This window comes from Chlamydotis macqueenii, chromosome 6, assembly GCF_036417535.1.
Source record: "Chlamydotis macqueenii isolate bChlMac1 chromosome 6, bChlMac1.mat, whole genome shotgun sequence".
In the NCBI taxonomy this organism is placed as follows: domain Eukaryota; kingdom Metazoa; phylum Chordata; class Aves; order Otidiformes; family Otididae; genus Chlamydotis; species Chlamydotis macqueenii.
Genome location: NC_141561.1, coordinates 40293598 through 40309192, shown reverse-complemented (window position 1 = coordinate 40309192; position 15595 = coordinate 40293598). Strand labels below are relative to the sequence as shown.

Genomic DNA, 15595 nt, shown 5'->3' with positions numbered 1-15595 from the left:
CAGAAGGCCAACCACATCCTGGGCTGCATCCCCAGCAGCGTGGGCAGCAGGGCGAGGGAGGGGATTCTGCCCCTCTGCTCCGCCCTGGTGAGACCCCACCTGCAGCACTGCATCCAGCTCTGGAGCCCCAACATCAGAAGGACATGGACCAGTTGGAGAGGGTCCAGAAGAGGCCACGAAGATGATGAGAGGGCTGGAGCAGCTCTGCTGTGAGGCCAGGCTGGGAGAGCTGGGGCTGTGCAGCCTGGAGAAGAGGAGGCTCCGGGGAGACCTGAGAGCGGCCTCCCAGTGCCTAAAGGGGGCTGCAGGAAAGGTGGGGAGAGGCTGTTCAGCAGGGCCTGGTGTGACAGGACAAGAGGTGATGGTTTCAAAATAGCGGGAGGTAGATTCAGATTGGATATTAGGAAGAAATTTTTTACCATGAGGGTGGTGGAGCACTGTCCCAGGTTGCCCAGAGAGGCGGTGGATGCCCCATCCCTGGAAATGTTCCAGGCCAGGTTGGCCGGGGCTCTGAGCAACCTGATCTGGTTGGAGATGTCCCTGCTCCTGGCAGGGGGGTTGGACTGGGTGACCCTTGAGGGTCCCTTCCAACCCTAACCATTCAATGATTCTAAGTTCTGACGTCTGGAATTTGCCTAGCTCTGGAGGACTTCCACTTGTGCAGAAATGCCCCTCGTCCCCTCCTGGCTTTGGGATCGAGTCCGCAGAGAGATCGCTCTATAACGCTGCAGGTTTAATGGGAAAATGGGTAGCGTAACTGGTTTTAAGGTTTTTACCTGCTTTAACAAGAACATCTCTATAGGAGTTGGAAGCACCATGCTTGATAGTGCATCCTTCTGTCTTCTGTTTTCCCATTTTATTTTAAGTTCCATGGAAAAGGAGAAGGAAAATATCATTTTATGAGGATTAGAGAACTTGAAGTTTGTGTTGGTTTAGATTCCTGGTTATGATTTAATGAAATGAATACAAGTGTCTGCTTTTATTGGAACTCGGTCTGCGGAACTCGTGAGTCCCTGTGGTGGAACGCTATGTAGTGTCTCCACCGGGACATTTCAGTAAGGCTTTCAGTAACCAAAATGCTGGATGGATTCATTAGGAGCTGCCTCCTGGCTTGGTTTTGGAAATTAAAATTTCCTAGGAGGGTCCATTGCTAAAATGTGGCTTGATTTACCGGCTTCGGTGTGCTACGGCATGGTATCTTCTCCTTTTCCAAGTGACTTTCTGTTTTTAAGCTGAGAATGGGTTAATGTGCAGGAGAAGTCCTTGTCCGTTGGAACACGATGGTGACTTTCTATCTCAGCTGTTGATTGTTAGCGATCATCACCGACGTTCAGGTTGAATACGATTGATTTGTGGAAAGGTGACTCACCTTACCCACTTCCTTTTCTCTCTGGTCACACCTCTTCCAATAAATTCTGGATAATTTAATGAAAAAACTTGGTATTTGCCCTGTTTCCATTTTGCTGCTCTTGCCTGGAATTGGTATCTCTTCTGCTGCAGCGGATAACGAGGAGAATTTCCATTGCAGTGTCACCTTCCTGAGAAGGGAATAAAACGTGCTCTTCCCTCGTGGAGAGGACGAGCCTGGCCAACAAGGAATCCCCAGAAACATTCTGAAGGGAGCACAGGCCACGCAGAAGGATCCCCACTCAACTTGACGCTCATAATTTTATTTTAGAGGGCTAGGAGATGCACTGACGTGGTGTCTTTGTCGACTAGGAGTGTGTATGGGTAACCTCACTCTGTGTCATGTTAAAATGTGCTTTCCTGAGGCAAGGAATTCGGTGCCGAAGGGTTTTCTCTACCCGTTGGACGAAGCCAGCGCTGGTATTGTCTTTTCTGTTTACGCGACTTGCTTTACGAAAGCCACACCTAGAGCTTTTCCTCCTAAATTGCAACCACTGAAGTGCCAACAGCGAAACCGTGCATCGTGGGAGAAGCAGAGGAAAATGGGTAACTTGCAGGAGAAATCATATTGAAAAATGTTGGCAATTACATTTATCTCTTTCTGTGTCTTAGATAGTTGTGCGCTGGCAAAATTGTGTTTCATCTTTTTTTTTTTTTTTTCTCTTTTCCTCTCACAGGGTATGCTGCTAAAGCGGAGCGGCAAGTCGTTGAACAAAGAGTGGAAGAAGAAATACGTGACGTTGTGCGACAACGGTGTGCTGACCTACCATCCTAGTCTACATGTAAGTACGCCCTGCTCTCTGAGCGTTCCACAACGTCGGGCCCTGATAAAGCAACGTTAGCAAACTCGTCCTGACGTGTTTTGTTGAGCCCTCTTTGATGGAGGAACTTCGTTCTCTCTCCTCATTCCTCTCCCTCTCAAAAAGGCATAATCTGAAATAAAATGCCCTGGTGCAAGTGTGAGTACAGTCAAGTTCCTGTGCATCCCCCGGAAGTGGGGTTCCCGTGCATCCCAAGAGGCAGCTGAAATGGTTTAAGCCATTTTTGGTGCTGATGCTTTTATGGACTTGTTGTTGACCCCAGAATTAAAAACCAAGCATTTTATAAGAAAAAGTGTCCTAGATGTAGTAAAGAGTGAGGAAAGTTTCTGGTATTTGTCAGTGTGCAGTGATGATGGTTTATTTGGAAAGAATTCTGAGCAGCCTTTGGAAAATGGCATAGCTACTAAAACATGTGCTATGAAACTTCTTCATGTTAAGGTGTTCATTTTTGTCTCTGCCCAAGGATCCTGTCTGGCCCTCTCTGTGTGTGTAGCACGATCCCTAGGTACGGTTTTGGAGATGGAGCACAGTGAACTGACTAAGTCATAGAATGGTAGAATCACAGAATGGTTTGGGTGGGAAGGGACCTTTCCAGGCCCACCCAGTCCAACCCCCCTGCAAGGAGCAGGGACATCTCCAACCAGATCAGGTTGCTCAGAGCCTCATCAAATCTGCCCTGGCCGTGCCAGCAGGAGGAAAGGTGAGATTTGTCAGAGCTTGTTCTATACCAGAGCAGTCCGAAAGACAGAGCCAATGTGAAGACTCCAGATCTTGAAACTCCAGCTCTTTCACATGCTTTGTAGTACAGTCAGCAGTAAAATATGAAAAACGTGGTTTGACCCTCACCAAGATCTTTAGAATCGTGTTTGATCTAACGTTTTGTCATCATACCACATATGACAATGGGAGGATGACCAGTTATAGCATCTTCTGGGCCAGTTGTTTCTAAACCTGTCGGTGTCATTTTGGGCTCCTGGGCAATTTTTCATTAAGGAGTGAAAAATCAAGGTTTCCATCAGATGCCTTTCTGTAGATGTGCTCTGGGGCTTGTAGACCTGCACATGGAACTGGCAGGAAACTTCTGCTTTAGGTGGGTGGTGTCTTAGGACGTGGCCACGCTGATGCTGTACGTGTACCAGCTTGCTGTTCCCCGTCTGCTGATTATTGGCACTTTCTCTGGCTCCACACAAGATTTCGTAGTCTCAGATCCTGACGTAATAATGCTTTGCTGTAGTTTCTGATGTTACTTCCACGTCTCTTAAAAATTATTTGATAAGTTGGATGACAAGTAGCTTCAAGGCATTGGTGCTTTCCATCAGAAATCTTGCCCCCCAGCCCTTGTGTTCTGGAGCAAGGCTTTCCCTGTTCCTTTCTGTGGAACTGTACAAGTATGTCTGTCCTCTTTGGCCACTCTCAGTGCATTTAAATTTGGAGAATTCTACCATGAAGTAGGCCCAAAATACCTGAATTGTATGTTGGTATTGCTCACAGAAGGGAAGCACGGCTACTGCGTGCCTTTGAGGCAGCTCCCGTGGAGCTCTCACCTGAGTTCCTCAGATTGCATTGGCCAACTCTGGGTCATCAAGCAAGGAGGAGGCAAGCTGCCATTGTCCGCACCCACGTCCCTTCCTAGCTTTGTGGAAGCGCTCTATTGTTCCTGGCGGTTGCTGTGCGCGTGTTAGTCTTTCATTGCCTCTCACAGACAATAGAGTACTTCTTCTCTGTAGGCTTCCCTGGAGCTGCTTAGTCTCCCCCAGAGTGAGAATCCATTGAGATTAGAGGTAATTACTTTGAGATTAGAGGTAAATCCATCGGAGATTAGAGAGAATCCATTTAAAGAAGAAGTAATTACTAGCCTGTAATTGTTTCCCTCTATCCCCCACCGTGCCCTCCTACGCCCAAGAAAAAGGTGTACACGGCTCCGTGTTTCCGTGTGCTCCGACCTCCTCGCGTCGGTCGTGCTCGTTCAGGGGGCTCCTTGAGACAGCTTTGCTGAATCCACTCTCCAGGACCATCCAGGGTATTGCCAAGTCAATGGGTTTCCCCCAAAGAGGACAATGATCACGTGTTTCTGGTCTGGTTTGGCCAGTTGTGGTTTGTCTGTGACTGCTTGTTGCTTTTTTCACAACAGTGCAAAGAAACGGGTCAATTTTTAATACTGCGCTTGCGTTGCTCTTTCAGATAATTTCTTACATCGTTTTGAAAAATAAGGACCTTATTCCTACCAACCTTCCCGTTAAATAGCGTTGGAGAAAATAACTCTTGTCAACCACCTAAAGTCGGTTTCCTAAACTCTTGAAAAGCCCGCCTCTAGGCGGTTTTTCCCAGAGAATTTCTCCGTGTTGAGGAAATCTGTACTCTTATCCTCCTTGAAAGGACCCGCTACAAAATGAAAGGTTTTGGGGTGGGGAGTGAACAACCAAATTATACCTTTTCTTACAGAGACGGTGTCCCAGAAGGGTCAGGCCTGTTTGGCCGGGCAGCGTGTTGAAATGACTGCTGCGTTGCGCCGGCTAAATGAGTAACGGCTAATGCCGCCAGCCTGACGTTGGACACAATAGCTAAACTCGTATTCTTTCTTTTCAAGAAAGTGGGGGGAGAGAAAGATGGGGAAAGAAAAATATATGTACATAAGCACCCCACTGTTTTCTGACTTGGTCACGTCAGGTTTTTTTCAAGAGCCTCAAACCTTCCCGTCCCTTGGGATGCGGAGAAGCTGTGCCGATAGAAAACGGTGGGATAATGAGAGGGAACTTTGACCCGCAGGCTTCGGAGTTCACCAGAGCTACCTATTCATCTTAGGCTTCTGGAGTATAGCCGTTGAGCGGATGACTAAAATTCTGGCCGACAAATTCAGTGTCAGCCTCCCCAGAGGGACCCGGGGGAGTTTGTCTAGGCGTCTCTTGGCTTTTTAATGGCGGAATGCCACGTGTGAGGGCTCCCGGAATGGATTCAGCGGGATACCTGCTGGGCAGCGTTATGTGCCGCGGCTTTATCTGAGCCTTATCCCGATGAATAGCCGACGGTGTTTCACCGCTGTCTGTCTTCCAGAGGGTTGCCATCGTGCCACGGGTCAGTAGATGACAGAGCTTTAGCGGTGGATGTCCATTTTCTGTTCTTGTATCCCCATCATCGTCTCCACCCCTCATTTGTGAAAAGAAAAAAAGAAAAGAAAAAAAAAAAAACAGCACTGACCGAGCGAGTGGCCTACCTGAGCTTGCTCAGAGGCGGCATTAGCAATGTCGTTCTGTCCTCAAATAAAGTCAGTGTATTTATTTTTAAAAAGCAAAATTTCAGCCTGGTGAGGAGTCATATCCAATGCTAGGCTGAGCTTTGCGGAAGAGCTTCGACAATGTGTTCTACGGACGTGTCTTCTCGGAAGATGACACAAAACAGAGCCAGTTCACGAGCCTGGAAAATTCTTTGAGATTTTGGGGGACTGAGCTTTCGGTTGAGCTTTCTTTGCGTGGCCGTTTCCTCCAGGAAAAGCAGACTTGATGAGAAATAGGAGGTTGTGGAAAATCTCTGTGTTGGTATCCGGAAGCATTGCAGATCCATGCACTTCTCTCAGGTCCTGTAATCTGCAGCGATTTTTAGAGCTGCAGTTGAAATTTTGCACCATTATAAATTCTTACAATTTTCCTGAATAATTTGAAAGCGTGCCTGCAAAGGAAGTATTCCGTCTCTCCTCGTTTTCAGGAGAACGCCATGCTAGCTCGCTGTGCGTGGCCCGTCGGCAGCGGAGCCGGGCGTTGCTCCAGCCGAGGGAGCGGCGGTCGCCATCACGGCTCAAACAACCGCCTCCAGACATCGTCTCAGCTCGGCCTTTTTTCCAGGGTTGTGTTACCTCGGGCTGTTTAAGAGCTCCGAAGCGTATCGTTTGTGTTGCTTTAATAGAAATATTCATGCTCTTATATATATTTCTGAAATGCCATCGTGTATGCCTGGTTTTTTTCCTCCCTGGTTTTGCTCTGAAGGAATGTAAAGCTGAATATTGACTGCCTCCAAAAGCCTTTCTCGCGGGCCTTTCCTGCGATCCTCAGATCAGGCTGTGGTAAATACATATAAGAACTGACAAAAAGGGCACGCAGGCGTTGTTTTTCACAGAAGATGTAGCTCTGCCTCCTAAAAGAGCGGTGGATCGAAGCCGATCCTACAGAGCAAAAATGAGGATACAGTCTGAGCGATGATGAGGTTAAGTGTGTCTGAAGCGCGTGAACACTTTTATTGTAGGTGTTGCGCCCGTTAATACGCCTAAAACATTGGTTAAAGTAGAAAAACTGAAGGGTAGGCGGTTACGCGGTATGTGTGTGGTAATTGCTTATTGCAGCTGATGAGTTGGTGCCGTATTTTCTCCCCCCGCCACAACCGGCACTCTTTCCGGAAGCCTTTCCGTCAAAGCCGCGTTCAGAGCAACGTTCTCCTTTCTAACACTCTCGACTTTCATTTAACGGAGCTTCCCCCTCTCGGTTTTAGCATGCTTCACTGTGAATTTACGTTGCTTCTAGGGATAGCTGGAGGATAACCGGCCTTTGTGGGAAAAATAAGTGTTAATCATGCTGCTGTATTTTTTTTTTAAAGATTCCAATCGTAAAACACAAACCTACAATGTTTTAAAAGTAGAAGAGGCTTTTATAAGGTGGTGTAGCTGTACAGATCACTCCTTCACTTCATAGCTTCCTGGAAAACGTCGTTGTTATGGTAAAGAGGTAACAGAGTGAAGATAAGTTTGGGAGAAAAACTTAAAAGCAGATGAGGAAAAGAGAAGCTGAAATGTGTTTGCAGGCCTTAAGTGAGACCTGTCACTTGAGAGAGCTGTCAAGGCTAATTATTTCCCACCTTCCTGGCCTTGTGGCTTTTCAAACTATTGAGATATTTTTGCCAGAAAGTGCCATGGCACCTGCTCTGCTCGTGAAAACCAGATTGTTGTTACTGACGGTCAGCAACCCGCCCTCTGAAATACTCCTCAGATCCGGAATGCCGGTCGGTGGGGAAGGAGAGAAGACTGATTATTGACAGGAACTTGGTACAACCACTTCCATGACTTGTTACAGATCCTCACAGGTCACCAGACGCACCAACGAGGCGAACGCAAAGCATTTTTAGTTTCAAGTCCATTCGTTTCCGAGGGCATGACGAGATTTATCACGTCGTTAGCGGAGGATGGTGCTGCTGCGGAGCTGCGCAAGCTTGTAGTACGTAGAAAGGAGCAGCAAACATACATTTCGGTGTCATGTCTGCTCACTCTTCAAAAAAGCAGAGAAAATATTTGGTGTTTAAATGGCCAAAGCCAAGCTGATAATTAATCACCGGGTTTTATAAAATCAGAGCTTCCTGTCCAGCAGAGCTGGCTGCTGGGGATGTAAATGCTTCATCAATTACTCAGGCTGGTAAAACTCAGATTTATCTTTTACAGCGGTGCCTCTTACAAAGCCTGAGCGTGGAGTGAAGTGCAGACGGAAGAAATTTTCTGAAAATTTTCTGAAAATGAGTGATCCATTTAAAAAAAATCCCAACATTTTGTGAAACTGCTTTGCATTGAAAGCGTTGCCCTAACTTCCTGCCCTGCCATGCTGATCGACCCAATGAACACCGTGGTGCAGATATAGTCAATGCTTTTTAGTACTGAAATTTCACGTTCTTGATTCCCGATGTGAATAAAACAGATTGGAGATGACCGTCTTTTTGTCGGGACCAAGCGCTTTAGGGTGATCAGTGTTTTCCAGAACGCGTTTTTGTTCCTACGTTCTCCTCAGAAAATAACATTTCCTGGCTTTTCTTGAGATTAACTGCATATTATGAAGCTGAGTGATGTTATGTTCGTATTGATGGCTAATTTAACAGGAATATTTGACGAATAAATTCCACTGCGGCTCATAACCTCGTGGTAGGTTTGTTGCTGAGGTCCTTCCCGGAGACGGAGGGGGGAGAGGAGTTGCAGACTTTTTGTTTTTTCTTAGGTGTGCCCGTGGCCCCAAATGGAAACCAATCAAGGAGCGATTTATGTTCATTAAGCGCTTGTCAAAACTGAAAAATTTTCTAATCAACAGCAATCTAGCCGCGGCCCCCGGATGGCTGGGAGTGTCGCCTCCGCAGCATCGGCTATTTGCCTGTTACAACTCTAGGCTAGAAATCCGCTGATGATTACATTAGGCTAAGCTGCGAAGTAAATGAACCGTGTCTTATTTAGGTGCAACTAGCTTCGGCGTAGTCCTGCCCCGCAGGGCACTTTATAGCATTTTATGGCTTTAAAATTAGTGTGGCTTCCCATTTGCTGCAGGGTGCTGCCTGTTATGCCTTTGAACTCAATAAGCAAAGGGAAGGGGGCCTTTTGTTTTTTGGTTGGGGTTTTTTTTGTGGTTTTTTTTCCTCCCCTCCCTTTTCTTCTTTTTGCAGTTTGGCAATTTTGTTTTGCATCTTTTCCAGACGGCGTTCTGCAATAAAAATGTCTGACTGCCTCGGAGAGGCACAAAAGTCAGGCCTCCATCCATTCACTGGTCTGCCGAGGGTTTGGGGCTTTGGGTCTGGGTTTGGAGGAAGAGGTTGGGGTTTTGTTTCTCAGAAGCGATTGTTGTTGAGCGTGAACAATAGGTTTTGTGGGTCCGTTAGGTCAGCTCACGAAATCGGAATCGTGCTTTAAAAAATATGCCACCCCTCATCCAGAGGTGCAACCATGAAGTTCCTTTTCCATAATAATTTTTGTTTCACCTCAGATCAGGAAACATTATCTCAGTCTCAGCAAGCTAAGCCATAGAAGTGTTTTGTCCAGTTGAACGGTGGGGAAAAACTGCCGCGAAATGAAGGTGTTTTTCTCAGAAGTAAACCAGGGACGGATCTCGGAAGAATCCTGGGCCTGGACCGGTTCCTAGTGTTGGAAAAAGAGGTGGCTTCTGAGAGGTTTTAATAGCTCAAAATGAGAAAAAGTGTGATATTTCTTACTGCTGTACAGTTATAGACGTGGAAAGGCACTATTCTCAGAGAGTCTGTCTCGTTTGGTATGTTGTGTGTTGGAGAAAGGTGGCAGTGGGACAAGCATGTGGTGGAAGAACCACAGGGAGAGGCTCTCTATGGAAGGAGCCGATTTTTTTTTTAATTTTTACGTTATGACACGTGGCAATCCTGAGATGAGTGGTTTTGCTGTGAGCTTTGAGTCCCATTCACCTCGTGCCATGATGTAAAAAACTCTAACGAAGGCATTTCTGTCCGCAGTCCACCTCAGCCCAGCCGCAGGAGGCCCTCGTTGTCTTCTACAGCTTGATCCTTCTGTCCTCTTGGCGAGGTGTCTAGGCCAAGAAGACTAGGTTGCCTTTTCACTGCAGTCCCAGGACAGAAGCCCAGCCCGGAGCAGTTCGGTCAGAAAGAGTCCAACTTGGTCTTCTCTAGCTGCCGGAGCAGAACTGAACATGCCTACCCTCTTGGGTGCTCTGATGCAGCCAAAACCTGATGGAGTAAAATGGTTCAGCTCTCATTCTTCATGCGCTTATTTTCCGTTACCTTGGAAAATATTTCACGGTTGTGCAAATAGAGAGGAAAACAACTGCCTGAGGGACAGGGGGTTTGTACTCCCACTTTGCATGCAGGCAGCTATACAAAAACGCGTGGGGGATTTAGCTCTCAAGGTACTAATTAATAAATATTATATTCAGTACCTCGGCATTCATGCACATTTGCTTGCTTAGTGCACTGATCGTGAAGTACTATGGTTTTGAAATACAACCTAAGTAGTAGAAAGGCTGGGGTTTTGTGTGTGTGTGTGTGTGACAAGGATGACCATCTCCTTGCATCAGAGACATTTGAAAATCCTCAAACTATCAAATATTATTGATATAAATCAAATATTTTTGATATCCACAGCGTTAGCATACCTACCATGGGCCACGTCTTTAACTGAAGGAGCGTTCTAGGGAGGAACCATGCAGCCACTTCCTTCACTGAAGTATTTGAGATAACTGTGGTAGGCTTAGATGATGTGCACTTGAGTCGCAGCTTCATGGAAGCAGCAGCCAGTGCTTTCTTCTGCCTTTCCCTCGGTCGGATCCTTGTGTTCTTCCTTCCCTGAAAGGAGCCAAGCAGGCAGCAGCAGCGCTAAGCATGGCAGTGGAAGAACAGATGTTTGCCTGTTGTCTTCAGTCTTCTCGCTGGGAGAAAGTAGGCAGCTAGTCATCACCTAGCCTGGGTTCAGCTGGTGGCCCTTGGTGGAGTGTCTTCTCCAGCTTTGAGGGCCATCAGAAGTCGTTGCGCTGCATGGCGGCAAGTTTAACATCCGCTGGCGTGGAAAACAAAAGGGTCCTTAGAATAGCAGTGGTTTTGGTAGGTCTGCTTAGAAATCGTCGTACCCGTTTGCTCAATTTGCATGTCTGAAAGGCTTCTGCTCAGTTAATTGTTTAAATTAATTTCGGCTGTTGTAAACGGAGAGCTGCGTTAAGAGCAGAACTGAAGTAATTTTACTTCACATTATTCTGTGTCACGGCACGTCGTTTCTTTCTTACTCAAGGCAATTCATTTTGCGGCGCTGTCAAATAACGTTTTGCGTCCGCCTCGGTCAATGCCGCTTTTACGATTTTCGCTGATATTTTAACAGTTTATTTAGTCCTCTAGATAATGGTCAATGGCCTTGAGTAGTCAAATTAACACCTCGGCAGCGCTATATTTGAGCAAACCGCTAACGGTAACCTCGGGATGAAAAGCTCTGAGAATCAATATAGCGAGCGTATTTTTAGGGATTATTGATTGATTGATGCGTTCCGGCCTTAACTGGAAGAGGCAGCATTGCCCCACAGCTGACTAAGATGAAGTTGCCAGTTACTGGTAACTGCAGGCCATTACCTGCGTGGTGTTTCACAAGCCTGGAGATTAGATTGAGACCTTTTATAGTCCTGAGCTGAAGAAACCGTGTCCGTAATGCCCACCCAGCTGCAGGAAAGCGCTGCTGTCTTCGGCTCTTACCAACCGTCGTTGGGAGAATTGGAGACGACGTTGATTTGATTCAGTGCTGCCCGTTATTCCTGCAGGGATCCGTTTGGGACAAGCCAGGCCCTCGTGGCTCGTCTGCCCCGTCCCACCTCGGAAGGTGGGAGCCGCGTTAAGCTGCGGCGCTGTCGGCGAGCCCGGAGCCCTGGGTCTCCACTCGCAATTGCTAGCAGGTTTCTCTCATTGCACCTCATTTGCATCTGGGACATCAATTAGCATGTTTGTTGAGGCTAATTGAATGAAACTCAATCATAGCTCTTAATTGCTTGACTATGTGAAAAGAAATCACATTAATGCAGCTAATTAAGTGTATGGCAATAGATGCAACATAATTAGGAGCGAAATGTAAAAAACAAGCGGCGGCGGGGGTGCGGGGGACTGGGGCGCTGGCTCCTCTTATCCACGCGTTTGGGGAGGGTTCCCTTTGCCGCTTACTTCTCATATTTATTTTTTTTTTCCCCCGGTGTTGTTGAAGGATGAACATGGCCAAGTCAAGAAGCAAAATGCAAATGGCTTTGCAATTACTACTTTTTCAAGCTGTTGAGGGGCAGAAGATGGCACTTCTGGGGTGGCCCGCTGTTGAGTGGGCTCCAGGGACTTGTTAAGTGCTGTTTAAAAGTACTTGGCTTTGAATTACCCTCATGCCTTGTTAAAGGGGTTTTTTTTTTTTTCCCCTTTTTTCTCGGATCAGCGTTTTCTACAACTAACATCTAGGGGAGTGATATCTGTACCATTTGCATATCAAAATCAGCCTTGCTGTCTTCTCTTCAACGCAGCGTATTCCAGATGACAGCCAGCCCCTCATCTGCTCTAATCTGATCAAACCCTTCTGAAGCCGCGACGTTAGTTCGTCGTCTTTAACTTTTATTCCCCAAGTGCGGATCTGAAGGAGGAGCGCGCGTCGGGGGCGGATGCTCCGCCGGCTGGAAACGCGGCGCTGGCCTCTCCTCCTTGGGGAAACGCGGAGATTAGGGCTGCGCATCTCGCACGCGATGAAAGAGGCTTTTATTATTTACGTTTGATATATCCCTATAAATATTTAAGCTGACATTAATACCTCTGTGGCATCTGTTGTGTTTGGGCACGTTGGTATAATAACGGCGTGGCTACAGCGCGCTTATTTTGTGTTTGCCAGCACTCCCTCACCCTCTCGAAGGGTTTACAGCTCACCTAAGCCTGGTTTGCTCTCAATTAAAAGGGCTTTAATAACGCCCTGTCGCACAAGTTGGCAGGGTAGCAGGGAACCCGTACGCACTGTTCCTCTGAAGAATTTGGAATAAACACCACCACCTCAGATGTAACCGGAGTACGGTGGTGGCCGTACGTGAAAAAAAAACGTCTGTGTTAAGAAGAGTACACGCTGGGGTTTAGTCGCTGTCTGATTAAGCCTCACTTTAGAGCCCATAAGCAAGAAATGCTCAATTATGTTCTGCTTATTGTATTTTAATTTGACGCCGAACAGGAAAGTTACGCCAACTTGATAATTTATGGATGAAACAGTTTTGCTCGTTTTCATTCACTAGGAGTTAGATAAATTTTTATTAATGGATTGCCGTTGTTTCTGTCGGCAGCGGAGCTCCGTGTCCTCACCGCGCAGGTTCTTCAGACCCCCCCTTTCCACTGTTAATTCTCAAACGGTTAGGGGAGTTGTGATGGCTTTTTTGGGTTCTTATCACAGATTAATGGCAGCCGTGAAGAAACGAATGCTGGTCCGGTCGTGGGTTTTTGATGTGTTTTGAGCGGAATGCGTAATTTGTGTTGTAAAAGCTGTCCAGGCTTTTACAACACAGGGAGCTGGTTGCTTCCCATGTCGTAGCAGCGGGGATGCAGACTACTTCTCCATTTGGGTATTTACGTGTAAAATTGATGCCCCGGTGCTGTACAGGTCCGTATGCTGCAGGTTTGGAACCAGCCTAGTTCAGTACTGGTAGTCTTTCGCATAACGCCTTGTAACCTAGCTAAATCTTGCCTTGGACAGCTGGGAGTTACGTCCTTGCTGGCAAGTCTTTGCTCATGCAGACACCCCTGCCATCGCCCAGGCCTCGGGAAGTTGTTCAGTTTCTGTCTGAAAAGGAATTGGACTTTTTGCCCCCGCTGCTCCGCATAGGGGATTGCTCAAGATCACCATCCCCTTGGTTTCCAGCTTAGCTCAAGAGCTTCAGCCCAGATCTTTTCCCAAATTTAGTTTGAATTGCTGTTTTCCTCCTGGGTACGTATACCCAGATGCATTTCTGCACAATGCTCTTGTCCCTTTTCCCTCTTGATTTTGCTATCCCGTGCTCCCGTCTTGCATGTCCTCTCATAAGATACAACCTCTTTTGTTTCTTGCAGTGTCCTCATAGTTGTTTTAGTTGTGTTTTTTTTTCTGGGACGCGAGTAACCATAACCTAGTGTACCGGGAGATGAAAACTTTGGTGTCTTCTATATTGGCTTTAACATTCACCGTCTCTACTGGAAATACCTCTTCTGACGTATCTCAGGATACCTCAGCCTCAGTGGCTGTCTCACCTTAAAGAATTTGCTTTCCTGTTTTCATCTGAAGCCACCCACGGATAATTTGGGGAAGGTCTTTTAGTGAGAAAGCAGAATCTCAAGAGCCTGTTTTTCCAGAAGCTATTTGCAGTTTGAAGACCTTTCTCATGGATTTCTCGGGAAGCGGTGGCCTGGCTCCAGTCAGTCTTTCCACAGCTGACGGGGTTTGTCTGCCTGTTTCCTCTTGGTAAGCTTTCCAAAGAGGAATTAGGAAAAGCCTTTTTCACTTCTGGCTTCCAGCTTTTAGCGCGTTTACTCTAATCAGACACCATTTGCATAATTATTTGCCTTCGAGGATTTATTTTGTGTGTGTGGAGGAGGGATCGTACTCTGAGGAAACAATGTTGTAATGGCAGAAGCCTTACCAGTCAGCGCCTTTTCAAAACTTTTGTGCCTGCTGACCAACTTCAGACAAATTTGAGGGAGAAAGAGATAAGCAGATAAAACGCTGGCCAAGAGGAGAGACAAGTAAGCGTGCTCGTGAGGGACGGTCAGCCTTGTTTTCTCCTTCTGTTTGGGACCTGCTAGCTGGTGACCTCCTGCATGCGGCTCGGAACCAGCCATGGGGTGAATTGCCTCTTACCGACCTGGTTGTTGGAGGATGTATTAGAAAGCTCCAGACTTTTGGGGGGAGTATTTGTAGTGAAAATGTGTAAGGGATTATCAAGAAAATGGAAGGAAAAGCAAAACTATGTGGTGGATGCTGGTAGATGATGTAGGACAGAAGTCATAGAATCATTAGGGTTGGAAGGGAACTTCAAAGGCCACCCAGTCCAACGCCTCTGCACGGAGCAGGGACATCTCCAACCAGATCAGGTTGCTCAGAGCCCCGGCCAACCTGGCCTGGAATGTTTCCAGGGATGGGGCATCCACCACCTCTCTGGGCAACCTAGGCCAGTGTTCTACCACCCAAGTCTTATGCAACCAGGTTTCATTAGTTCTCTTGCTTACAGAACTACCTGTTTGATATTGGGTTTTGGTTTTGTTTTTTTTTTTTTTTCCCCTCTTACCAGGACTACATGCAGAACGTTCACGGGAAGGAAATTGACTTGCTGAGAACCACTGTGAAAGTCCCCGGGAAGAGGCCACCCCGAGCTACGTCAGCTTGCGCGCCCATTTCCAGTCCCAAAACAAACGGCCTCTCCAAGGACATGAGCAGTTTACACATCTCGCCGAATTCAGGTAAGAGAATACCGTGCTAGGGGAAAAAAGGGAAGGACTGCGTTTCCAGGTGCCTGTGGACAATTGTCATGTACCACTGGGATGGGGATGATACCTGGTGATGATTTATGAATCCAGATAACCGCTGATGTGCAACTTTTTAAGCCCTGACTGCTGATCTGTCATCCATGAGATTTTCTAAGTTTCTGAGTAACCTTCAGCATCCATCTTTTTATACTTGTTACCTTATATTTGCTGAAACCCTACAAAATTTCACAGAAATTAACGTTTTTGAAGAATTGATGCTGCCTTGCGACTGATCTCTTAGGTCTAGTACTTCGGAAAACCAGGAGATTTTTGAAAGGGCTTTTTGTGGCTTCCTGGTGGGATCTTTCCACCTTTAGAAGGATGCATAATTTCGGACTTCCCCAACAGTAAGATCCTTCTGTCGAAAGCTATTTTAGTTGGTTTATGGAAGTAGTTTATAGCTCCTTGCGAGCTCTAAACAAAGACATTTATTGTTCACTGGAGCACTTGTCCGCACGGCTAAGTGGATTTCTAAAATTGCATTAAGGAAAAACATTTAAGCCGATTTGTCTTGTAAAATGCACAGCTTATACGAAACTCATAATGGTGTAGTGTTGGTACGGAAGTCTTGTCAGCATGTTTGGGATGACGTCTGTAAAGCCCTGAGTGCCTTTTGC

General features: G+C 46.8%; 1 protein-coding gene across 6 annotated transcripts in view; it reads left to right on the top strand.

Annotated features, from left to right (window-relative positions):
- The window catches only part of AGAP1 (ArfGAP with GTPase domain, ankyrin repeat and PH domain 1), a 334155-nt gene that overhangs the window by 209506 nt on the left and 109054 nt on the right, over positions 1 to 15595 (top strand). For all 6 annotated transcript variants that reach the window (XM_086751069.1, XM_086751066.1, XM_086751065.1 and 3 more), the window contains 2 exons: positions 2085 to 2189; positions 14744 to 14912. In XM_086751069.1, the coding sequence (XP_086607195.1) occupies positions 2085 to 2189; positions 14744 to 14912 (274 nt within the window). The remainder of the gene's footprint in view (positions 1 to 2084; positions 2190 to 14743; positions 14913 to 15595) is intronic.